Source organism: Podarcis vaucheri (assembly GCF_965113315.1).
Source record: "Podarcis vaucheri genome assembly, chromosome: 12".
Classification (NCBI taxonomy): Eukaryota; Metazoa; Chordata; class Lepidosauria; order Squamata; family Lacertidae; genus Podarcis; species Podarcis vaucheri.
The window spans coordinates 19,234,348-19,260,765 of NC_138750.1; the positions used below are offsets into that span (position 1 = coordinate 19,234,348).

At 39.9% G+C, this 26,418-nt stretch overlaps 1 protein-coding gene and 1 long non-coding RNA gene across 2 annotated transcripts in view; one reads left to right on the top strand and one right to left on the bottom strand.

Moving 5' to 3' along the window:
- Window positions 1-31: 31 nt before the first annotated feature.
- LOC309515581 lies at window positions 32-8,921 on the bottom strand. Its single transcript, XR_014212522.1, has 5 exons — window positions 8,423-8,921; window positions 7,633-7,690; window positions 6,464-6,596; window positions 1,211-4,660; window positions 32-142 (listed from the first exon to the last, which is right to left on the bottom strand). It is a non-coding gene; the product is annotated as an uncharacterized lncRNA (long non-coding RNA).
- A 114-nt stretch (window positions 8,922-9,035) lies between these two features.
- Window positions 9,036-26,418, top strand: part of TOPAZ1 (testis and ovary specific TOPAZ 1) — a 38,483-nt gene continuing 21,100 nt past the window's right edge. Inside the window, exons 1-8 of the mRNA XM_082193279.1 lie at window positions 9,036-10,912; window positions 12,206-14,564; window positions 17,922-17,989; window positions 18,417-18,544; window positions 19,350-19,402; window positions 21,850-21,965; window positions 24,385-24,455; window positions 25,174-25,293. Of these exons, the coding sequence (XP_082049405.1) occupies window positions 9,643-10,912; window positions 12,206-14,564; window positions 17,922-17,989; window positions 18,417-18,544; window positions 19,350-19,402; window positions 21,850-21,965; window positions 24,385-24,455; window positions 25,174-25,293 (4,185 nt within the window). The 5' untranslated portion in view covers window positions 9,036-9,642. The remainder of the gene's footprint in view (window positions 10,913-12,205; window positions 14,565-17,921; window positions 17,990-18,416; window positions 18,545-19,349; window positions 19,403-21,849; window positions 21,966-24,384; window positions 24,456-25,173; window positions 25,294-26,418) is intronic.

The following is a 26,418-nucleotide window of genomic DNA, read 5'->3' on the forward strand; positions in this document are numbered from 1 at the left end:
AAAGCCCAGAAAGAAAAACAACACCTCTTCAAAGTACTGCTATGTTTTATTTATTTAAATAAATTATAATTTATTACTCTTATCATCAATGGGAGTTAATTATCTCGCACAAGCCCCTCGATTTTTTTCAGATCCTTTAATTCTGAACAAAGCATGAGTCAAAGAAAAAGGAAAAGTCAAAAGGATAAAGAATGCTAATAGGCATGTTCAAACAAAGAAAGACATAGGTATTATATCAATATTTATTACTACTATTGTTGGCATCCGTCTGATCGATTTATGAAATAAGCAGCATTAGATAGGGAGTATCCAAACTACAAGTTAGAAATGCTAGTCATATTCACAGATACCATAGGGCAGGAAATTTTGGCTTCCTTATGAAAGGCAGTTCTGCTCCTCTGCCTGAACACACACAAACCAAAATCCCAAGATTTTGAGCATGCTTGTTGACTTACCTATATGTGGGTGGGTGGGGTGAGGGGGATTTTAAAATGTTTTTGCTTAGCTTGCTTAACCAAATGAAGCTTGGTTTACTTGCTTGCAGCTGAAGACAAATTAGGCTGATTATATTGGAAAGGGCACACAGTATATCTAAGAATTAAAAGCATGACTGGGTATTTAGGATAAAGGAAATGAATAGCCCACATTATCCTCAGACTTTGTACAATTAAGTGCCCCAAGGCTTTATGCTATTAATTTTAAAGGGAAATGTCCAAATATTTTTAGCACTGGTCACAAAACACTTTTCATTTCCAGCCTTGGGCTGGCTTATGTACATACTGTGTACATGCAAAATTATTCACTTGAGGATGGGGGAATATTATATAGTTCTGTGACTTGCCGCCTTGCTTTTATGTGAACAAATGGTCCATTTTTATTAACAGATGTTTCTTTTGTGCGCACATCACACATTCCCCAGTTCATTTTCTTTCCTTTGAGATATTGTCTGGTATGCACATTTTTATATGCTAATATTAAACACGTGGTATTTGCCAGAGCAATTGGTATATAAAACAGGAAAGCACCACAGCTTCAAAAGTCTTTTGAAAAGGTTGAGATTAGTGCACTGAGTCCGTGCTAGCCTGAAACTGCCTATTATAAACATATATAAATACTAAACTATAAAAGCTTGAGATCTATACATGGTTAGAGTATAGTACTGAGAAAGTTAGTGCATATTTGCACTTGAGAGGGTAGCACACATACATACATCTGCCACAGGATTCTTGTGGTGGGGTGCTGGTGATGTGAAAAACCTCAAAGGACTTGACTGATACTGAAACTGATGCAACAATAAAGCCTTACTCTGCTTTGACCACTTCTCTACATTTTTCTGGGTTCCTAAAGAATGTTACAATCTGCACACTGCGACAGAAGATCAAAGACAGGATAACAATTTGGCATGCATAACAATTCATTTTTTGCTCTACTTTGGGGGAAGGGAGATATTATTGCCATATTATGCACCTATTTTAATTAATGGGCATATTTTCTCCATGATGTATTCAAATAGCATAAAATGATTAATATCCTGAAAGACAAGATAAAGCAATCATGCTAATTACAAAAGCAGTATAATGCAGTGGATAGAGTGTAGTGTTTGCATATTCAAGGGCCATGTTCAAATCCCCACCCAAGCCACAAATCACATGATAGCCTCTGCTCAGCCCGTCTCACAAGGTTATTTGAAAGGTATGTTAGTCAAACACGACTCATGGCGCACTCTCCAAAAGTGCTACAGGGATGATTAAAAAAATACTGTACTCAACGACAAAACTCAGACTTGTGACATAAATTCCAAGTGAATAAAATTAAGTGCATACACATATTAATGTTTGCAAACTGTGTTACAGATGTTTAAAAGCAATATAAATGCAGTCAGATCAGAATTAAGCGATTCAACATCTTGCTCCATACTTTGGTAATTTTGTCTACTTTAGTGCTTCAATATTTTATTACGTTTATAATAGTTTTGCATAATTCCATAAATCTTCACCCAAAATTTCAGAGACAACAGTGGACAACAATTTATGTTGACACACTACATAAGCTGCTTGCCACGTTAAAGCTATTAGCAATAAAATTCAGTTGTAAAGAGTATTCTTACTAACCCCTTTGTGCTCCTGTCGGGGATTTTTTAAAATGAGAAACATTTTCATAATAGCATAGATATTACTCTGTATTAAGGGTCTTTATTTTATATTGCAGAAAATTATTAACCAGACGCCACATGTTTTATCTATGTAGGCAGTACATTAAGATAATTTGCAGAAAGCTAACAATTCCTAAAAGAAAGTAGCACACACCACCTAGAGCAATGTAACCCCCCACTCTTTTTTAAAAGGAATGTTGGATTTGTTGGAAACCTGTAGCTTGTCTTACAGTAAAAAGCCAGAGAAAGTGATTCAAACCTTTGTCTGCACTGCAGGTTCATAATTAAGCAATGCAGACACAGCACCTTACAGCTAAACAAGAGCTGCAGTCTTTTGTTCACAAAACTAGCTACCCTGTAACTGCCAAAGATGAGCTGAGCCAGTAACCAAAGAAAATGTGTTGGCTGGGAGTCAGATCTACAGCTCTTGCCAGCATGATATGACAAATCCTGATTTAACACTAGCATAACAATGCACATTATTCTGACCTCACAGATAGACTGGCACAAGTGATTTGGACAGGAGAACAATAAAGTCACAAGACTCACCTTTTTATCAATCCATATTACAGCTGGCCACCTACAATCACTGGGCCCAAGTATTTTATCTGCTCACTCATGGTGTGAGCATCTCTTCCATCCCAACCTTAGCAGCATCAGGGCAGCCTTCCTAAAAAGCAGTCATAAATGTGATCAACAGCTTCTGCTTTTGTAACATACTGTTACAAAAGTCGTGTGTCTGCCCCTCTCTCTGCCGAACAATAGCAAGAGACTATGGGGTCCCAGGCATCCCCAAAGGGTTTGTATTCCTTTGCAGAATGGAAGACACGGCAGAGACTGTCGTGGCTTTAAGAATTATGGTTTATTCACCTATTTACACCACGGAGGGAGTCCAGGTCTTACAGCATGGTCCTTTTAATACCAAAGTAACACAATCTATAATTACCAGAATGTCAGTGTGTCTGAAGGACTGGACAGAAGTTGTCTGCAGCTGAGAAGGTCCCCATGAACTAGACAGCACCCTCAAGAGACTTGGGGGCATAATTCAGAGGATACCATGCATGGCTAAATTCTGTAGTATCATCTCTAGTTCAGCAATCTAATCTCATATGCACTGCAGGTTTGAGACAAAGGCACTCTGCCCATACTTTTCTGTCCTGGGCATGTAGATGAATACCAGAGGCATACTTCACTTTCTGGAAGCAACACCAATATGCATCCTCCTTTAGGTTTAAAGTGGTACTAGATGCCTAGCATATATAAACCCAAACAGTTCTACCAGGTGTTGGAGAGGGTGTCCTACTAAAGGGACATACTGACACATGTGGTGAGTGTCCAAAAACAAAAGTCATGGGGAAATGTTTTCATAGAGATGTCTTTGATTGCGAGGCAGACAGTACCCACGACCCCTGGGCTGGCTCTGCTTAAACTGTATAGTCGGGATATGCCACAAATTGGAAACAAAGAACTCATAACACATCTGTTAACCAGGGCAAGAATGACCATTGCCAGGACATGGAAATCATTGCAATTATTGACCATGGACCTGTGGTATAGTGCAGTCTGGCAGGTAGCATTACTGGGGAAACTGACGTGGAAATGTAAGATAGCAAGAGGCCTGGGGAATATGATTAACTTTTATCCAGTCAGGGGCGATTTTATAGATTATACAAACAATGAGGCATATGGTAGAACAGTTCCTATGGTCTACATCTACAGCACAGTTTGACGTGCATCAAGTAAACATTTTAATTTTAATTTTTTCTCCTTCCCTCCTGCCTTTGTATAAACCCGGCAGACCAGCACTGCTGCTGATACAATATATCTTTTTAGTTGTGGACAATAGTCTAAGTGATAGAAGTTATTATGTATCATTTTGTGTTTGTTAAGATTGTCAAAGTGTATATGCTAAAATCATCAGTTTTGTGGAGTACAGTATTCAGAGATGCTTCTCTGATTGTATGTAGTTGTTTTATCTTTGCTTTAAATATGTATTTTTAATGCATACTTCTTGAGGCTTCAGCCATTTAAGTTTTGCCAAATACTCTCCACATGGTTTAGACAAAGCATTATCTTCCACATAATGGCATATATGCAGAAAGCATATGACCCTAAAGTTACTGTCTCTTATCTCTAAGAGTTTTGTTTTATCTTAGCAGAGCAAACAATGCCGTGTAAATCAGGAAGATCGTTTTTCCATTGACTGGACTCCAGCCAGTTAGTGACTTGTCAGTCAAACGCAGGAAGCTTGTGGGAGACAGAAAGATGGATTACATATGCAGAGAGTTCTGAGCACCTCCACAGGGAGCCTTTCCAGTCACAGCAAGGTTCCAAATGCGTTTTTATGCTCACCATGCTAATGCCTTCAGAAAGATTCCATGTTCCACTGAAGGCTGCATTTACCTTGATTCCAGAAATAGCATCCATATCTTCAGGAGGAAAGGACATTTAAAACTGAGACCAACATTTCAAAATTGGACATGAAGCATGTTTCACAGCAGTAAATTCCTGCAGTAATATCAAGACAAATCAGGATTTACCTCGTCAGGGAATTGGAATGGTTTTTAAAATTACCAAAATATCTACCCTATCATTTATGGATGATACTTTTCCCTTTCAAGTCCTACAAAGAGCAGCAAGCTCCCTATCTCATGGATCTGTCCTGATTACAGGAGAAGAGGGCAGGCATGGCCTTTCCTAACACTAGTGGATCCGTTCATTCCAATCAAAGAAGCAAGTACAGTGGTACCTTGGGTTACAGATGCTTCAGGTTACATATGCTTCAGGTTACAGACTCCGCTAACCCAGAAATAGTACCTCAGGTTAAGAACTTTGCTTCAGGATGAGAACAGAAATCGTGCAGCAGCAGCAGGAGGCCCCATTAGCTAAAGTGGTACCTCAGGTTAAGAACAGTTTCAGGTTAAGAACGGACCTCCGGAACGAATTAAGTTCATAACCTGAGGTACCACTGTATTCCTTACCAGGGAAGAGGCAAAGAGCACCAGTTTTGTATGTCATCCAGTTCTCACCTGACAGCAGGGAGGGACTCTTATGCCAGTCCGACAAGTTTATGCTCATACAGTGATTAGACTACAAGCCTTCAAATAGATGCATTTTGGGCAATAAGTAGACAAAGCATACTTAAATATACTTAATGTTCAAATACATTTGGTCTTAACTATTAAAAGAACAAACAAATAAAAAAACAAACAAAAAACCTATTATGCCACATCAAGACAAGAGTAACAATTACCCGGGATCTTAAAATCACGATATACAATTTGTTATCTGGGTAGAAAAGAGTGTAATTTATTTTAAACAACATTACAACCAAACAGCATGTACTATTTTTTAGGGAAAATTAAAATACAGGAGGTTCACTCTAACCTATATTTACACTACTGCACAAAGCCACACATGAATAGCTGTGCAGAGATGGAAAAGCTTGAGTGTGAAGTGAATAAATTGAAACTAAATTTAGCTTCTCTGCAACAAAAGTTTCAAAATTCCTGCTGTGTACTCATGAAGTTTAAAAGACACAAGCTCTTTGAAACTCCTTGTGGTTTAATCTATTCACTGAGTAATCAGTAATAGTTTAATGTATTCAAACTCTCCCTGTGTAAATGGATTTTAAAAGAAAATTAATCACAACCAGAATAAATCTACATTTCAACATTCTATATATTTCCCTACTATACTTGCTACTATATGTACATACCACATAGTTCCCCATTTAAACCTAAAGTGGCTGCAAACCACTGTTGTATCGTTATTTTAGGAAAATTGATATTTTCTCAAAATTTTATAGTAAATGACACTGAGAATTTTATTGACAGGCAGTCTATAAATACCTAGAATATTTTGTAAAAATCCGCAATTCATTAAAATTTAAATGACAAGGAAATCCTTTCTTTACCATAAAAACAAACAGTAAGGAGAACTAATGCTAATTTCCTGCTATAATTTTAATCTGAAAACCTAGTATTTATATGGAGAGAGAGAGGGAGAGAGAGAGAGACAGAGACAGAGAGTCTTATTAGAGTGTCTAAAGCAGGTGCTTCCTGCTGAAAGAGGGAGGGATAAAGAAAATAAATCTAATTTTCAAAGTTTATAACCTAGGGGTGATATTCTGTCACTTCGGTTGCCATCTGCACTAAAACTTAGTTGAAGTAGAACTGTACTGCATTTAATACTACAGAGTGTGTGTCCAAGTGTTTGCATTCTTGCACAAATGAAATGTGTTAATGGCAGCCTTCCGGCAAAGCAAATGCTTAGTCTGTGCCCTTCAAAGGGTTTGTGAGTGATCCTTACCCTGCTGTCTTCATCCTTAATTGGCCTCCACTGTGGGGAGCAATTAAAAATAAATGGTAGCTTGCTGAGCCGCTGGGAGGGATGTTCTGCAGTTCTGATCATGAGCAGCCCTTCATGGGTCCAGCATCAACGCCTGAGATGGGCAAAGAGAGAAATAAAATTAAACTGAACAACTGCGTAAATACATTTGGTGGAAAAAGCTACCACTCACATCAGGGTAGTTGTTTAAAAGCTGAAATTAGATTGACTTTAAAAGCGATGTACAGAATATTTGCCTAATGAACTGAAACTAAGCCTACGGATATGTAACTGAAGCAACTCCATGCAGTATTCTGTAAAGCACAGTGCTTACTGATTGTGCTAAATAAACAGAATGATGAAAGTGCTAGAGATGTGTTATATGGAAATTAATGGTTATTTAAATATGATGTATCAAGGCATGATTCCTCTTGCCTAAGTATCAAATAGCTAACATACTATGGTAGTTAACAGCATGGGCCTAAAACCCAGAGTTCTCCCTACCCCAACAATTCAGATTTCAAGCTCATCACTTAACTTTAAAGGATGGCTTTAAAAGAAGCCACCCTCATCACTCCCCATATCTGTAATATGGGGATAATTCTGACGCACATTAGAGGATCTCATAAGAACTGAAATAACAAATAAAATGACTGAAGATTTAGTCTTAATATCATGTTTTCCCCTTTCATATTCCCTTTTATCTGAAGTGGCTAAACAAGACTGAGCACTTTCAGAAGGGCTGCGTTTTATGCAGCTTTTTCAGTCATTCTATTGTTACGTCATCAGGAATTGACCAGGTACAGAAGGAAATGAGAATAGGGCAACATAGAGTCCCTTCCCATTCTTCTTTGGCTTGGCATCTATGGAAGAATTGTCTATAATATATATCACATCTGAGTCTTTTTTTAAAAAAAGCCCCGCCATCCCCTGATGTTCATCTCAAATTATGCAACATTTCTAAGTATCATTCCAATTACAGGTGCAAGCAACAGCAGGAGTGCAGAATTATCCAGCGATTATCCCATAAAACCTTTGTTCAAATAAAAATGTTTAAATACTCCTAAGAGATGGCATGGTGAGACCTCATGGGGTTTCTTTCAGAAACGAGCTCAAAGCTAAAACACCATGGAGAAATCCTTGTTCTGTACCTTTCCAGATTCCACTTCCCATGTTGACAGAAATCAGAGTAGGGCATCAACCTCTAACCTGAAGGAAAGGGGTAGTAGTGTCATAAGGCTGAATATGCTTTTAGGGTATTACAGAGTAAGCATAGAAGCTAGCAGTTTTGGAATCAATGAATACCATACAAAGCAGATACCTGTATAGGTGAAACTATAACCTGATTAATGCAAAGCATTATAAGCCTAAACTAAGACGCATAAGTGATTGGCAGTTGACCTCTGGAGACGGGCTTTGCACTTTAAGGTACCTTCTTTTCCCAAAAGCTCATTCTCATTTCCTTAAAATTCTGCATAAATTAACACACTGCGCAAATTCATTAAGTAAACTCCTACATGGCACACCAGAGCAGCACCATCTAGTGGCAGATTTCGAGAAACCAAAGGGGTTCTCTGGAGTTTAAACCAGGGTTTCCCAAACTTGAATCTCCAGCTGTTGTTGTGTGTGGGGGGGGGGGTTTGGACTACAATTCCCATCATCCCTCACCACTGGCCCTGCTAGCTGGCGACGATGGGAGTCGTAGTCCAAAAGCAGCTGGAGAACCAAGTTCGGAAAACTGGTCTGAACCCCCCCCCAAAAAAAGGGAGGGGAGAAGCCCCTCGAAACGATGGTGAACAAGAAGAGAATAACATGGCGGGGTGTGTGTTTGAAGTGTGCGTGCAGATTTTCCCCATCCGCACGTTATCTCCACGAGACCCTTTAACACTTGTCTTCTGACCACACTTGAGCGTTATAAAGTAAGGAAGCGACTCCTCACACCTTTCCCTTCCCTCTGAAACTCTTCATGGAGGGGCGGGAGGGCAGGGCGCCTTGACCGACGCCCGCGCTTCCTCAACGGCGCCATTTTGTGACCCTGCGAAGGAAGGGACCGGCTAGTTGCGTCGTTGTCGCTTTTATTTTATTGCATTTTTCTCCCTTTGCTTAATATATTGGCAGCGGGAAGAAGAGGAGGGTGGGAAGGGGAGGGGAAAAGCTTCGTCCGCTTCCCTCAAAGCTTCCCCGCGAGGCGCAAGGTTGACCGCAGTGAGTGCGCCTGAGGGCGACGCGCTCTAGTCCTTTCCTCGTTCCCCTCAGCGGCACGCGACGCCTCACTCTCGCGCTCGCGAGGGAAAGCCGTGCGCCTCCAACCCTCCCTGCGCGGCCTTTTTTAAAAAATCCCGTCCCCTCTCGAGGCGGATCCGCGGAGCCACCGCCCCTCAGGCCGCGCGTCTTTCGCCGCCTTGAGTTCTCCCGCTCCGCGCGGTCGCCTCTTAGAGCGTGTGAGTGTGTGGGCGGGAAGGAGGGGAAAAGGGCGGGAAAGGAGGGCGGCGGCGGCGGGCCGGAGTCCGAAGGCTTGCGGTCGGGCCTACAAAAGAGCGTGAGGGGGGTGGGGTGGGGTGTGTGGCATGCACGCACTGAGGGGAGGGGAAAACGGGACTTCTGAGGGGGGCGACGGGAAGAAGTGGCTTGGGGCTGGCGGTGCTGGGGTGTGGGGCGGGAGGGGAGGTCATTCAGAAGTGCGTCTTCCCCGGTTCTCTCACTAGTTCAGTGGCGGTTGTTTAGACTCGGGGCCGCGCAATTTCCGCAGGTCTGCAAAGCGCGGGCTTCTTTCTCGCTTTCCTACTGAAGGGGCTGCAGGCCTTCAATTACCTCAAAAGAAAGAGATAGGCAGCTAAGGTTAAATCAGTTGCTATCTTTACACACAATATATTATACAAGTCTTTGCTTTCGCGGCCTGAGGAAGACAAGTTCCTGTGGAAGGGCCCTTCCATCTTTTTTTAATTAAATTTGAGCGTCCTTTGGAAGCGTGTGGGGTTTTTTTGGAAAAAATATTGTAATTTTATGTCTCTCTAGATTTGGAAAGTAGGTGAGCATAAGCTTCAAGTGAATCTAAGATTTTTTTTAAAAAAGAGGAGAGTTGTAGGTGATAAAACATATGCCTGTCTCTAGAAAAAGATAACTTTTTTTAAATTTAAAAAAGCACTTTGTTCCATTAGTCCATGATGGTACGAAAAGTGCAAAAGAGTAAAGAGCAGCCGGTTTGCTTGTTGCCAGAAATAGGGATGGAAGCTGAAAGGGCGCAACCATCCAGCAGTCTAGATTGCTCTCAGAAAGATGAGAGCAGCTGCAAGGAAAAGTCATTTTCTTTGTCGGCTAGTAACTTAAGCAACCCGATTGTTCATGGTTCTGAAGTACAGTTAAGGGAGAAGCAGCAGCAGAGCAAGGAATTTGTCTCTAAAAGAAGGAAGGGGCAAAGTACTAGGGAAAGGAATGCAATCGGAGCAGGCTGTAATTATGATGTGGGCATAAAATTGAAAGGGGAAATGGCTTTGGTGGAGAGACGTAATTCAAAGAAGGCTGTCCGGAGTATGGCGGATCAGCCAAATGATTCTTCTTCTAGAGTTTGTTTGCAAACTAAATTGGCATCATGGGTTAGAAAGAAAAGAGAGAGATCCTTGCTGGGAATGGAATCTCATGACAAAGATACGACACCAGAGAAAAATAGTCTGAGTTCCTTGTTAGAACCTGAACGAAAAATCCAAAGTTGCATGAAGAATGCAAGGAGCTTGAGGAAAAAGCACAGCTGTTCCTTACTAAAATCAGCTCTTTGCTTAATGGGAAAGGATAGGAGTTCTGTAACAGGGCTAGAATCTCAGGAAGTAACTAGGGAACTGCAGAAAAGCGAGAGCTGTTCTGAACTGGGACCACACCAGAAAACATGGAACATGAGGAAGAAGACTAAATTGGTTTGGCAAGAGCAAAAAGCTTTTAGGAACCCAGAGAAAAGTCAAAGAACAAATAGGGGGTGCTTGTCTTTTAAGTTAAAGCCTGATATACAGAGCTTAAGCCCGATAACTTTGGGAGAAAGAGGGGAGAATTCTTCTGTTACAGGGAATCTAGCAAAATTACATGTAGGTACAGAAGTTCTAAAACAAAATAGCAAATGCCTATTGAAGTGTGTGGCAAATCTAGAAGAGAATGGAACGTATAGGAACACTGCAGAAAAAAGAAAGCATAAAATGGTAACCCGAGCGTCTTTGAAATCAGTGGTGTGTGAAAATGATAGTAAGAACCTGAGCTGGACACCAGAGAAGTCTGTTTCAGAGGTTCCTGGGTGTAGACAAGTGATCTTTGAGGAGAAAATGATGGATTGTGGACCCACAGAGGATCTACTGATTACCAGAGTACATGGTAGAATTAAGAAACAGAGAGATGGAAAGGATGAAATTGTGACTTCAACTGAACTTAAAAAAAAGACCAGAACATCTAGTAAGGATGCTTATTCCCTCTTTCTCTTTGTATTTGTATGTTATGTTTTTCACCATAACTTCCCCTCCAGCCTTTATTTTCTTACAGCCTGAAAATCTAAATTCATTTCCAAATTTAATATAAAAACTAAATCACAGGTCTTTATATTTACACTTGGATACTGTTAACTAGGAAATCTTTAAGCTAGAAACCATTGTACAGTAATTTTATTGGGACACTTCACAAAGCAAGCTTCTTGCTGGAGGAGACAAGAGGCTGAAATTCCATCCCTGACTAAGGAGCACTCTTTCTGTTTACAATTTGTATGAAGCCATTAAATTGCTCCTTTTGATTCATATTTAGATTCACTTTTGACTAATGAAAATGGAAGGCACCACAGTTTTAGCCTATACAGTGGTACCTCGAGTTACAGACACTTCAGGTTACAGACTCCGCTAACCCGGAAGTAGTACCTCGGGTTAAGAACTTTGCTTCAGGATGAGAACAGAAATTGTGCGGTGGCAGCGGGAGGCCCCATTAGCTAAAGTGGTACCTCAGGTTAACAGTTTCAGGTTAAGAACGGACCTCCAGAATGAATTAAGTTCTTAACCCGAGGTACCAATGTACTTAAACTTAAGCTATGGGGAAAACTTAATATGCTTGTTAACAGACGCTAACGAGGAATATCACCAAAAGTGGCAAAGTTTGAATTTACAATTTTCCTTCTTTGGGTATGTTGCCTATATTATGTGTGTATGTATGTATGCATATATGTGCACATTCTACTTTGTGTAATTTTCTTTATGGATTGCATTGAATTTCCAATATTGTGATTTATTTTTTTGCCATTCTGGAAATGCTTGCAAATACATTTTAGCAATTTAAAAAACTCTTTTTAAAAAACAACCAAGTATTTTATATAGCCGGTAGCAAAATACATAACTCAGTCAGTAGAGCATGAAACTCTTAATCTGAGGGTCATGGGTTCAAGCCCCATGTTGGCCGAAAGATTCCTGCATTGCAGGGGATTGGACTGGATGTCCCTTGTGGTCCCTTCCAACTCTACAATTCTGTGATTCTTATATTCTGTATTTCTAATTTTATTATTCTAATTGCTGTACTAATGAATGCCAGCCATAGTGGATGAGAACTATGCTTTGTATTTTTAAGCCGTTAGATATACTACACTTGCAGTTTATAAAGGCATTTTTTATAAAATACATATTTATTACAGATATGCTTCGGCAAAGTCCAACCTTGTATATTAGAATGCATTCAACATTTGATTAATTATTATCCCCTTTTTTAACTCAGGAGAGCAAGTCCATGAACTTTCAAGCATACAGCATGGAAAAGTTCACAAGACTGGTCTGAGTACTTCTCAAGATTGCAATATACAAAATCTGCTAGAGCAGTCTGTAAGCCTTCCAGTATCTAAATCGGATGAGACTGAAAGCAAAGATCCTGTCATCCCTTGTTTTGGAGCGGATATTTCCTTGCTTCCTGTTACAAATGCCAATTCGCAGCTTTTGGACATAACAGTAGCTGAAAATGTGGAAACAAATGCACTGGTAGTGCAGCAAAATGAAGAATGCAAATGGTTTTCTAGGCATAATACTTTGCCATATACAGTAGAAAGGACTACTATTCCAGTAGTGAGATTGCTTGACTGTCGTTACATTAAGGCACTCTTGACACCTACAGATTTTGAGACCACCCAAAGCTGTAAGGTTCACTCTGGATCTCTGCATGTTGCACTTGATCAATGTAAGGTTTTGTTCTCTAGCGGGGGTATGGGCCAGAACGATTTGAGTTGCAGCCCTAATATAGTACAAGCTGGACAATCATTTCCAGAAAAAAGCACATTGGTTGAAAAAGAGATGTGCCAAAATATTAAGAACTCCTCAAGATGTCAAAATAGAAAGCGATCCAGGGAAAGTAAAATGTGTTTAGATTTCAAAAAGTTAAACAAAGGGGTTAAAGTGCTTGAGGATCTGGAAAAAACAGACCAGGAAGCTTTCACAAGTGTGAATATACACAGTGAATGTGGATTACAAATGGAGAGTAAAACTGCCGTAAGAAGTTCAACGATTTTGGAAAACCCAGTCTACAATGAAACAACTTTATTGTCTTCACTTGGTCATACACCTGATTTTGTTCTTGAGCAGGCTGTTCAAAAACCTCAAAATAAACGTGCCAAATCATCTTGCAGTACAGAGATGAGCAAAGCACACTTTATCACATGCAGTGCCATTGGTTTTGAGAAATCAGAGATTCTTGAAAAGGAAAATGAGTTAAGCATAATAGAACCACAAATTTGCTGTAGTAATAAATTGGTTGTTAATTCTATAAGGGAGACATTAGTCAGTCAAAAAATTACCAACCACAGCAATAATGTTGCTGGCTGTATGAAAAGAGAAAAAAGAACCGTCAAAGAAAACACAATACATAAAGTTAGAAAGAAATTGGAGCTACAAAGCTGTCAAAGAGCAGTACCAATTTCTGGTAAAAATGTTTGGCCCCATGAATCGTGTGCTAGAACATACTTGTGGTTTGGTAAAAATCATGCATCAGACTCAAAAAGAGAATTTTTAAGAGTTTCTGATTCAGTAATTCTCTCTGGCCAGGCAGAGCTACATAAGCCATTGGCTTGTACTGTCAAAGCTTCTGCATATAAGGTAATGGGTCATAAAACGCAACTTCCCAATGAAAACCCAACCTCAGAATCTGTAGTTGATATATGCAAGGCTCACTCGGCTACTGCTAACAACAGCAGAAGTTCCTCTATGGGTATGGAGGAGAGACCTAAACATTGCAGATCTTCTAGCACTAAAAATGTAAAGAAATCAAAAAGAGCTTTAAATTCATCAGCAAAGGAGGCTAAAAATAAAGGAAGTATAGCAAAGAGAAATAGTTCTATAGATACTCATAATGGTGTTTGTTCCGACAGTGGAAAACATAGGAAGACCTCAGTTCTCAAACAAGAACCACTAATCAAAGGGAACCTATCAAATTTCAAAATTCCTTTACTGAAGGATAAAAATGAATCCAGAAAAACAGAATATACTAGATTGTCAAGAAGAGATGTTTGCAGTCCTTTGGACATCCTAGATTCTACTGTGTCAGTGAAGAAAGCCAGAGCTAAAGAGACCTCGTCCAATGTGCATTCTAGACATCAGTTCAAGTCAAAAGAAGTTAATGGAATTACTGTCCTAGAAGAAAATGCAGACCAATTTGACAAGGTTCTTGAAAGCTTTTATAAAGAGACAAGTGTTCATAATGAAAGTGTGAAGACTTCCCATGAGAGAGAATTGGAATTAGCAGATTTGAAAGATAATCCTGACGCTTTGAGTACTGGTTATATGGAGATTCAAAACCACAACCCTTCTGCAGTATTGGAAGTGCCAACTAATGATGAAAGTAATTACAGCAATAACTTTGCACAGGACAAAGCTAACTTCTCTGCAGAGGTTGTTAAGGCTTATGAAGATGATGTTCTTGTGATTGATGTAATTCAGGATGACCCTGATCTGTTTGGAGAAACCAAGGAAGAAGACAAAGGGCATTGTACCCAAACCAACTTGAATGTCAGCATTTCCATAAAGGAAGAAATGGAAATAGAACCGGAACCCCCTCAGCTTCCACAGAAGAGACATTTGGATTGCTGTCCAAGGTAAGCATATCCTCTGGAAATAATTTATATAGTAAGTGTTTTGAGTTATTAGATGCTTGTGCTTTAGCTAGGTAAAGGTAAAGGGACCCCTGACCATTAGGTCCAGTCACGGACGACTCTGGGGTTGTGGCGCTCATCTCGCTTTATTGGCCCTGGGAGCCGGCGTACAGCTTCCAGGTCATGTGGCCATCATGACTAAGCCGCTTCTGGTGAACCAGAGCAGTGCACGGAAACGCTGTTTACCTTCCTGCCGGAGTAGTACCTATTTATCTACTTGCACTTTGATGTGCTTTCGAACTGCTAGGTTGGCAGGAGCAGGGACCGAGTAATGGAAGCTCACCCCATCGCAGGGATTTGAACCGCCGACCTTCTGATTGGCAAGTCCTAGGCTCTGTGGTTTAACCCACAGCGCCACCCGCGTCCCTCGTGCTTTAGCTAGCCTTAAACAATTTAGTGACTTTGAGGTTAGACAGTTACTAAAAAATGTGATTTGCTTCTACTAAGTATATTATGTAGGATTTACAGTAATAGTTTGGGATTTACAGTGAGAATTGAGGATTAGCAATAATGGATTGTTCTGCTTTTTATTTTTATTATTTTAACCCAGTGATAAAAGTAAAAAGTAAGACTATAAGAGTAACAATTGAAAGTGAAGTTTGAAACACATTTATGCTGGTGAGAGGCAGTATAAAATGGTCTTTTGCAATTGACAGTAGAACTAAATAGCCTCTTCGAATTATCTTAATATTTTTCATTTGAAGATTGTTCTTTGTAGTACCATAGCATTTAGAAATACTTTTCTATTCAGCTGCAGTAAACCGTTTTAGCTAAAGCTTACTTAGCTTAATTTCATTTGCTAGGTATTCAGTAGTTAGATTTGTGGTTAGCCAACGATGACTATGCTTGCTTGACATAGTTAATAGAATGTATCATTTATATCATAAAAATGTATCATTTATATCATTTAATCATGTCTATCAATAGAATACAACCAAGGCAGAATGACAAATAATTTAAGCCATCTACTGCATACATAATAAGTTGTGTGGGCAGTAGTGAATAGTTCAGCCTACCATCAATACTCCCAAATGTGATAATCCTACATTTGCTTTTCCTGTATTGTGAAGCATCTTTATGAAGTTGTGATCCCTTTGGAGGGATGTGTTTAGAATACATAACAGCTTTACGACTGGTAACTTGCCACACTAGGCAGGTGAAAGCCTTTAAAAACAAATCTTGTATATGTCTTTTGTGAATCTTAACTATGCTAAATTCTCCAGCTAAAACTGCACATGTTTTAATGCCTAAGGCTCAGAAAAGAATCTTCAATTGACTAAGAATACTTAAAAGGACAGAATAATTTCTAACAATAATAAAACAGGAAAACACAAAACAATAAATAATTCTATAATAAATTACCCAGTTAAGTGGGCATATCTCTTTCGTAGCTAAACAAAATCAGTACAAAGTAATGGTTCTAGCTTTTGCATGCAGGTCTCCATGTTCAAATTTGAATGGCAAGATTTTACTGCCCTTAGCTTTAAGGCACAGTTTGTGATTCTTTTAGACACATCTAAAATTTTATTTTCTGTTTTTAAATACCACTATTGTTACACCTGTAGGATGAAGAGTCAATTCTAATCTGATACCCAAATGCCAGAACCTATTATTAAATTATCATAAATGAAAACTCAGCCTGGTTAATAAAACAGCTTTCTTTGGTAAGGCACTACTTGTTGAACTGAGCTGAGAGGTGGAAGACTATATTGTATATACAGTGGTATCTCGGGTTAAGAACTTAATTCATTCTGGAGGTCTGTTCTTAACCTGAAACTGTTCTTAACCTGAAGCACCACTTTAGCTAATGGGGCCTGCTGCGCCGCTGCTGCACAATTTCTGTTCTCATCCTGAAGCAAAGTTCTTAACCCAAGGTACTATTTCTGGGTTAGCGGAGTCTGTAACCTGAAGCATATAACCCGAGGTACCACTGTAATATATGCATTCCCGGTCTCTTTAGCTCCAAAGTTATGTTTCTTATTCTAATACAGTGGACACTCGGGTTGCGAATGTGATCTGTGCAGGAAGCATGTTTGCAACCGCAGCGTCTGCGCATGCGTAAAGCGCGATTTAGCGCTTCTGCGCAAGTGCCGAAACCCGGAAGTAACCCATTCCGGTACTTCCGGGTTCGGCGCGGTGCGCAACTCAAACTCGCACAACCCGAAGTGTCTGTAACCCGAGGTATGACTATATTTATATACTGCTTAATATACAAAATACCCAAGTGGTTTGCATAAAACACAATAAGATTAAAAAGGAAAAGATAAAGCTGTTTACAGCATTGTAACCAGAATTACAAATAAATTCTTCAGTAAAAATAGAGTTTATTATTAAAACATTCAGTTAAATATCAATAATTGCTAAACAGCAGTGTGATGAATCTAATGAGCAAGGGTAAACCTGTTTAAATAGATGGGTCAGCAGGAGTTATTTAAAGTTTGCTACTATTTCGATGGAAGACTGAAACAAGCTTTGGAAAGAATGAGTTTCTTTTTCTTTTTTCTTTTCTTGTGTTCTGCATCTTTTTGTATTGTATACCTTCATCTGGAAAAATGTAAAATATATATATATATATATATATATATATATATATATATATATATATATATATAAAAGTTTGCTACTATTTCTATTTCACAAACAAGACAGGGCTGGGGTCCCATAATGTCAAAGGACTGAAGGTCCATTGGTTTACATTTCTCATTTTGCAATATCCCAAGAGAGGATCTCCTGTAGGCGTAGTCATTTATTGAACTAAGTGGCTGGAAACAATCAAGTAAGGGGACATTCTTATGGATTCTCTCCCTATTCTTTTTATCTAAACTCCCAAACCAATCTCCAGCTTCCTTTATAGGACCAGTCTCAGGAATCTTACTTGATTTCAAACTCTCCTAGGAACTTCCTTTCACCTTTCTTGGAGAATTGCTTTTAGAATTGCTTTGTTCCTTCAGGGAGGTAATGGGTCCTATGATAACAATGCAAGAAAGGTTATTGGGGAAATGCAGAAAGGAATGTGCCTCACCTTTCCCCACCGGGATTGTTGCTATAAAATTCAAATATTGTCATCAAATTTTCCTCCTGAGTTTATTGATAGCTATAAGGGGCTTAGATTGAATAGGCCCCATTTTCAAAAACAGTTTATGGTGCTAGGAACTCTAGGCAAAAGAACTCATGACCCAGATTGTTAAGGGTAGTTGTGGCAGGCTTACTGTACTCATTGTGGTTTAGTTAGATGAGTGTGGTATTGGTTCAGAAAACTTTTCCTTCACTTAACATTTTGTAAAATTGTATTGCTTACAGAGAAGATCCCATTCAGTATGATGAAATATTGGAGTCTTTCACAGATGTTGGTGTTCCACTGGCAGAAGGTAAGAACAGGAATTTAAAAATGCAACATTAAGGAGAAAATGACAACTTGTGCAGGGGGAGTTAAGTGTTAAACAGCGTCTACTCTTAAACGTTAATGGGACGCAGGTGGTGCTGTGGTCTAAACCACAGAGCCTAGGGCTTGCCGATCAGAAGTTCGGTGGTTCGAATCCCCTCGACGGGGTGAGCTCCTGGCCACATGACCCAGAAGCTGTCTGTGGACAAACCCCAGCTCCCTCAGCCAGTAAAGCGAGATGAGCGCCGCAACCCCAGACTACTAGTACAGTACTGGACAGTACTAGTACAGTACTACTGCATACTTTGTAAGAAGGGTCATCTTTAAAAAAACTCACCAGTGATATGCCCATAGTTAAGCATTCTGTTCTCAATTTTACTATGTTTCAGCAGTATGTGTTGCATTTTTTCCAGTTGATGGAAGTAAATCAGAATTCCTATGTGGAATAAGTTCTACAGGAGGCGTAGCTGAATCCTGTTTTGAGGATGGGCAGTTGAGCGAATCAGATGATGTTTTAAAGAGTTCTAACACAAATGAAAAGGTACTGAAGTGAATTAATTTTTTGTTTATAAAAGGTAGTGTTGCAGAAGAGTGTCATTTATTTGAGGGAACTTTTGTCAAGTACTGTAGTAAATTGCACTACATACAGCACAATCCAATGCATGTTTACTTAAAAGTAAGTCCCACTGAAATTGGGCAGTTCTAACTTTCAATTATGTGTGCATAGGGTTACATCCTTAGGCATAGGCAAATTTTGCCCTCCAGATGTTTTGGGACCACAACTCCCATCATCCCTCACCACTGGTCCTGTTAGCTAGGGATGATGGGAGTTGTTGTCCCAAAACATCTGAGTTTGCCGAGTTTGCCTATGCCTAGCCTTAGAGATATCTGTATGCTGTTTTAATACAATGAGATTCATTAGATGTACTGTTGTAAACCAGCATGGTACTTTTAATTTTTCTTTCATAAATCTGAAACTGTGCTGGGAATCTTAAGTGTGTAAATCAAAATTAAGCAAAGCAAGGAAATTAGATGAAAGTTAAAAAATGATTTGTTATTTTATTAACTTATGGGTCTAGCAATATTGTGAGCTATAGAGGGAAGCCATGGAAGTTCCTTCCATGCTAGATTTGAAGGTGACTTTGGTACGCTTTTGTTGGTATCGTTTCATAAATAGGACATCCTGCAATAGGGAGTTGGACTTAGACATTGTAGAAATTGTAGAACCATAAACAGCAACCACACTTCTTCCGCTTGAATTTTCTGTGAACAAAAAGAGAAAGTTATTAAATGAAACATGAGTTTCTGTTTATTTTAACTGAATTACAACCTTTTTAATCTTACAGTACAAAATTTCAACTGTGAAAGAAGAAGCAAAGATTCAGGACACTGCAAAAATGTGTGTATGAGTTTAAGTAGTCCTAGTTAAGTGAAAGGACGACATTTTATCTTCAAACCTTTTTCTCTGGTCTTATACTCAAGATTAGACACGTAGAAGTTAGAGCAGTGTTTCCCAACCTTTTTTGGGCAAAGGCACACTTGTTTCATGAAAAAAATCTCGAGGCACACCACCATGCCAGATGGGGAAAGGTCACTTTTTACTTATGTAAAAAAAAATAAAAAAATAGTAACAGCATAGAAGGTAATGGTTAGGCTAGCATCCCTCTTCCAAATATGCTAGGTTTTTATTTGCAGGGACTGTTCTACATGGGAAAGCATTCAGCACTGTCATTCTCCCATCTGCCATCTGATTTGGTACTATTCTGGGTCAACTTACTCTGCTGCATGTGTAGATGAAAATGGCACCAAGTGTGGGGGAGGGGCAGAACAGGTTTCAGATACAGGATATTAAGCATACACGTACTTCAGATTGAACTGGTTGCTTGCTTTGCAAGTTTTCATTTCCCAAATGACTGCCTTGGCAAGCGCAATACCTACTAGGCTCAACGCCGGTCTCGCGCTGCCGCTTCCCGCGCTCTCAAGGACCCAGGAGGAGGAAGGCATGAAGGGAATCCCGAAGGCGTGAAAACCTCGCGCATGCGCAGGCCTTCCGCCTGCGACAGCCCAGTAGGCCGGCCGAAGCGAGCGGCGATGGGATGTGGGAGGGAGCTCACTCGCCGCCCCGCGTGTGCCTATGTGGGGCACGTTACAGCCCCGTGACGTCAGCGCCACACACGCAGCCAGGCAGGCAGATGGCGAGAGCCCCGCGCTGGGCGGCCTCTCCTCGCCGCTGCCACCCCGCCTCTCGCCGCCCGACTCGCCCGCCTCCCTCCCACGGCACACCAGGCAACGTCTCACGGCACACTAGTGTGCCGCGGAACACCGGTTGGGAAACACTGAGTTAGAGATAAAATGGCTGTTCAGAAGCTCTCCTTGGGGAGAGCATTGTAGAGCTGAGGCACCACAAACAAAATGAGCCTTTTCTCACCTGCCTAGCAAATTGTCCTTTAAGCTACCTGGTATCAAGCTGTATATTATATTATATTATATTATATTATATTATATTATATTATATTATAATCATATCATATCATCATATTAATTTCCTATACCGCCCTTCATCCAAGAATCACAGGGCAGTTTACGATATAAAAACACAAAAATACATCACATAGTCACAAACCAAAACAAATAACCTCTTCCCACAGTATTTTATTTATTTCTTTATGCCTTAAAATGAATGTTGAATTGAAGCCATTCTTGAGAAGTCCATACATGAAGCCATTGGAACTGTGTTAAAACTGGCAAGATGTTCCACTTGATCAGTTTTGATATGTAATTGAAGCAGAAGTATTATGAACCAGTTGAGGTTTTGAGCAGTCTTCAAAGGCAGGCCCATGTGCAATGCATTCACAGTAGTTTAATAATAACTGTCCATGTTTTTGCAGTTGCTGGAAAGCAATTCATGCCACAGCATGAAAAGCATTAAGAGTTAGTGCAGGGTTTAACAGCAACTTGATACAGAATGTGTTGAAAGGCCACTTCTCAATTCACGCAAGCAGCCTGTCAGTAGTAATTTTGTCCTGCTTAGATTGAACTGCAGGTTGCTCACCTTCTAGTCTATTACTGATCTTTGCCACCTATTGAGCACATTGACCACTTCATCTGAGTTTGAAAAGGAGAAATATTACTGGGTGGTTGTCGCTCCAGAACAGTGTATGTCAGGGGTCAGCAACCTTTTTCAGCCATGGGCTGGTCCACCATCCCTCAGACCATGTGGTGGGCCGGACTATATTTTGAAAAAAAAGAAGAAGAATGAATTCCTATGCCCCACAAATAACCCAGAGATGCATTTTAAATAAAAGGACACATTCTACTCATGTAAAAACACGCTGATTCCCGGACCGTCTGCGGGCCGGATTGAGAAGGCGATTGGGTCGCATCCGGCCCCCTGGCCTTAGGTTGCCTACCCCTGGTGTATGGCGTCACTTAGTGATTTTACATAGATGTAAAATAGCATGGAGCATTTTGGAACTTCACAACACAAGTGCTGTGGAGCAGAACCCTAACCAATATAGTCAATGGAGGAGGATTAATAATAATAAAAATTATTGCCTCATCAACTGGTCCCAGGGCAGGTTACAGCCATTTAGATGGTACTGATCAAGAAGTGATAAATGCTAAGCCCAGTTCATCCCATCTATCTGCTCACATTTCTTCTCGTTCTCAGCTCACTTGCTATGTGTATCTTTGCAATCAGTAGGAGCAGCCTCTTCTCCTCTACAAGGGAGGTGTGCTTGGGTATAGAAAATATAATTTACTTTATTGTGCTAATTTTTAAATAAAAGATATAAAGTTTTTGTATTATTAGTCAAATAAGCATCTTTTTCCTCATTTGGAATTTAGTGAGAGGGCTCAATACATTGAATCTATGAGCCATGATCATCAGCTAGAATTGACACTTCCTGCTATGAAAACTGATCCCCGGCAGCAAGTCACAGCAGTGAAACCGTGGGTGAATGGTATTGTATTAGTTCAAAATACCTACACATTTTCGTTTTATGGTACTACAGTGCTACTTTTCTGTGTCTGTATAAAGGTCTATTTAATTGACAGGGTTTGGTTTGCAGGAAAAACCTATGGGCTCACTCATGTGTGCTGATTTCCTCCATTTCCTGGCTCACAGCCATAATCTCATAATGTCATAATATTTGAAGCTATTACTGCTAGCCATAGTTTGCCCATGCTGGATAGCTCAGTGGGTTACAGAGTGGTGCTGATAACACCAAGGTCGCAGGTTTGATCCCCATAAAAGGGACAGCTGCCTATTCCTACATTGCAAGGGCTTGGACTAGGTAATCCTAAAGGTCCCTTCCATTCTGTTGGAACCACAGTCTAAATCAGAGCTGAAGTGGGCAGTGGATTCTGGTGGTAGTGGTAACCATAGTTTTCCCAGTTCAGATGTGGCAACAAACTGGTTTCTGCAAACCATGACATAAACAATGTGTTGGAAGAGGCAGGAGTGTGTGAGCCCACAGCACATTCCAGAGGCATAAATGGTTTGGCCATGATGTCTGTGTACCTAGTGCAAATGTATGTGGATGGGTGTGCTTGTTGCTTTATGTTTATAAAAGTTAAAATCCAACCTAGGAAAAGTAGGGTGATTCTGTATTAAAGCTTGGAATTAACATTTGGAGTTTCCTTTCTGTTGCCTGTTTCACTTAGTTCTACCTACTGTATCCAGATCAGAGGGTTCTTAGCTTAATTGTACTTGGGTTCTAGATTTGCCCTTGCCAAGGCCACCGTTAGTTGAGATTTAATATAAATGCATCTTTGTTTAGCTAAAATGGCCATCTAATTAAAATACTATGGAAAGTTAGCTAAACAAATTCTAAAGATGACAGTGAAATAAATTACTGAATCAGTGCATTATTAGGTATATTTGGGATAACATTTGAGTGCCATTTCTGTTTTTATTGGCCAAGACTCAGAGAACCATGTAACTAGTTCAGAGAAACACTCAAGAAAGCTTTGGCATTACAAAACTGTTTTTGAAAACAAGGAAACTTCAAAAGTAGTTTGCTATGGCAGGAGGTTTGCGTTCAGAGAGTAAAAAACACACAATGAACCTCCACGAGTGTCCTTACACGTTTTGGATTCTAGTCACCATATTGAGTTAGATCCTGATTAGATAAAATCTTGAGAAACATGGCCATTCGTGTAAAGTAGGGTGCAGGCCAGATCCTATTGCAGTCAAAGAGTCCAAATGTTTTAAATGTCTTAATTTGACCCTATGTGACCAGAACTACATTTTCTGTGTACCTAATCATGCTTGCTTGGATTCTTCAGAGTTACAGCTTTACAATAGAATTCAAAATATTTCAAAGGCTGTCACCCCAGAAGTCAGAATGGGGTACTGAAATAGCCCAAAGTATTCCTTACGTTGAGACATCCTTCAAAGACTTAAAATAAATTACAGAATTTCATAGTTAAACTGAAGCATTCCTCTCACTTTTTTTAACACAGAGGTATTTTATCCTCTGGGAATATAGGAATGCATGTAAAAAAACATAATCATCAAACAACAAGTTTAAAGGCTGTTGAAGGGGTACTGTTGTGGGTCCAACAACATGGAGGACCACAAGTTTGCTCCCCTACTAGTAAAACCATTTAATTCTTCCAAATAGTTTTTGTACTTCTCTTAGGATGTTAAAGAGCTATATGACCAAAAGATAAAGAACAGCTACACACAAAATAATTTCCAAAGTGCATTACTTGTGTGTAAGATAGCAATATAATACACTGACTGTTGGCATATAATGCTAAACCAACCACAACTCCTCCTCTAGCTTGGCAAGTGTCTAAGGTGGGGTGGCAAAACAAACCATGCTTAAGCAAGTCTGTTTGGCTAGGACATGGCTCTAAAATGTAGTTAAACAACCACTGGTTTGTAAGGTAACAACAGATCTTTGCTTCAGATCATGGTTTGCTGCTAGAAAACCATGTTTAATCTGATGGGCAGGGTCCAGATATTTGAACAAACACACTTCGGCTAAACAAACCATGATTTAGAGTTGTGTGTGAACCAGGCCACTGTCTATATACCTCAACATCTGAAAAAGCATACATAAAAGAAAATGTATGTGTTAAGGTGTACAGTATTCCTGCATAGATGCAATATCAACATAAAGAAATCACTCTTTGTTACGTTGACACAGAATCAGTTTGAAAATTGCAGAATTTGCCTTCCAGTGTGGCAAATTTCATTTAAGATTTGTTATTACTCATGGTACAAGAAAAGAGTTTAACTTGTCAGTAGACAGGAAATGAAAACTTTAGTTGTCAGTCATCTCTGGGATAAGATAAGTGAAGTTTATAGTGTATAATCATGACTTACGGCTATTTCATTCAGTTTAGGAGGTTTTTTTTCTTCAATCTTAGATTTCAGGTTCTCGGGGAAAGGTCCTCTTTTGCAGCCATCATATCCCAACAGTTTAAAAAAAAATGTTATGGTAAGTCCTTAAAATGCATAAATTTCTGCAACTAAGCATAAGCTTAGCTACCATTTAAGCATTTACATTGTTAACAACCATTTAAAGCTAGTTTAAACAGCTTTAAACAGTTAGACGCAATTTACATGCTTGTTTGAGGTTTCTCTTTCATAGGGTTAAGTCATCCTGTTTTCAACTGTCCTGCTTTTATATAAAGTTTCTGACTTAAGGTATATAGCTGCTAGAGACATTTGATTCATAATTTTTGAAAATTGAGCGTATTCGGGGTCCCTTCCAACTCTACAAGTCTATGATTCTAAGCCTCTCTCCTTGTTCTCAGTCCCAAATCTGCTAGCTTGAAAGCTGATGCAAGGCACTCCACGCTACTGAGGCCATCTGAGCCTCAAGCAACAGCAAAGGATCCAGTAGTACCCCCAAGCGATGTACCCACTCCCTCAGAAACAAGCCATGCTTCATGAGCCAATAGCAAATAATGGTTTCTCCTCATGGTTTGTTGGTAGAAAAATAAGCTGTAATTAGTTTGCTGGGCTAGGCTTGTACATTCAAGTAAACCATTGTTAGGTTAATCAAACCATGACACTTTGTGCTATGTGTGAAGTAGTCCATACCCTGCTAAATGCACATAAATCCCAAAATATGTGTACCATATGTGTTTTTTTGGTTTTCAAATGAGAATTCTGAGAGCGAAATGAAAGACTTCTCTCTGGTTGCATTGCAGACTTACCTAGGATTGAGTTATCTACCCCGTGGAGTCTGCAGAATTCATTTCAATACATTGAATGGTTGTCAGAGAGCAAATTGCTGGTATTCACATTCACTTGCACCAAAAAATGAAAAGGTAAAAACTGCGTGTTTCTTCTCTGTGTAAATACTTGGTTGGTGCTGCCCGGTTAAAGAACGAAATACGTGAGGCCTTTATCAGATCTCCAGGATAAGATTGTCTTTAACAGAGTAATCAGAGAATTCTGTGGCCTGACTTCCGGGGTGGCGCTATCGGTAATGGCGGACTCCCTCTGATCTGGAGGGACCAGCTCCACGGGAAACAGGTCTTTTCCGTTACGGCGAAGTAGGGACCCTTTCAAAAATCACAGGCGGAGGAAGCCTGTGACCATGGGACTCGGTGGGCACCTTTAGCGCCCCCCACCCGCAAAGGAACCCACTAACGGGCTCCGGAGCGAAGAGGGGGAAGTGGCGCGGTGCTGAGAGTCAACTGCTTCTTCCATGGAGCGAAGCCGCACAGCCATTGCCGGAGAGCGCTGCCTTTTTCCTGGGACAATTTGGCTTTTAAAACAATCACCGTGAGTACTTAAATTTCGGACAATTGGACTCTAAATAAGGACTTGCGAGTAGAAAGGAAAATTGGACTTAAAAGTTTATTTCAATTTGGCACTGAAACAGGAAGGTCTAAACAGGAAGTCAGCCTTCCGTTTCTTTGTAGATAGATTAAAGCAAAGACATGGCAAACTAGAGTTCAGAAAATCGCTTGTAAAGGATTAACTTTCACCATTTAAGATTGTTGAACCCCCTTCGGAAGCAGGAGAAGTGGGGGGATTTTTTCTGGACTGTTTAAACCTGCGGAAGTGAATGTAAAGCAAAGTAACTTTCCACCGTCTTGATCCTGGAGCGGGGTGTCAAGACTGACGTTTTTTGAAGCTCATTGACCAGAGACAAACGTTTTTGACAGATAGCTAAAAGAAGAGAAACATAGTGATTCCATTGTTCCCTTTTGCATTTTAAAGGAACAAATATTGACAAAATAACTGAAAAAGGAAACTTTGTTGTTAGATCTGCCTTTAAAAGAAAAGAACAAATAGAAGTTTTTCCCCTAGAGGGAACCTGTGAAACTGTAACCAATTCTGAATCGGGGAGCTTGCAGCTGCTACAGATTACAATCGTGGGAATAGACTTCTGACCTTGCAGGACAATGTATTCAGAAGCTCTGTTGTGTGCTCTCTGTAAAACA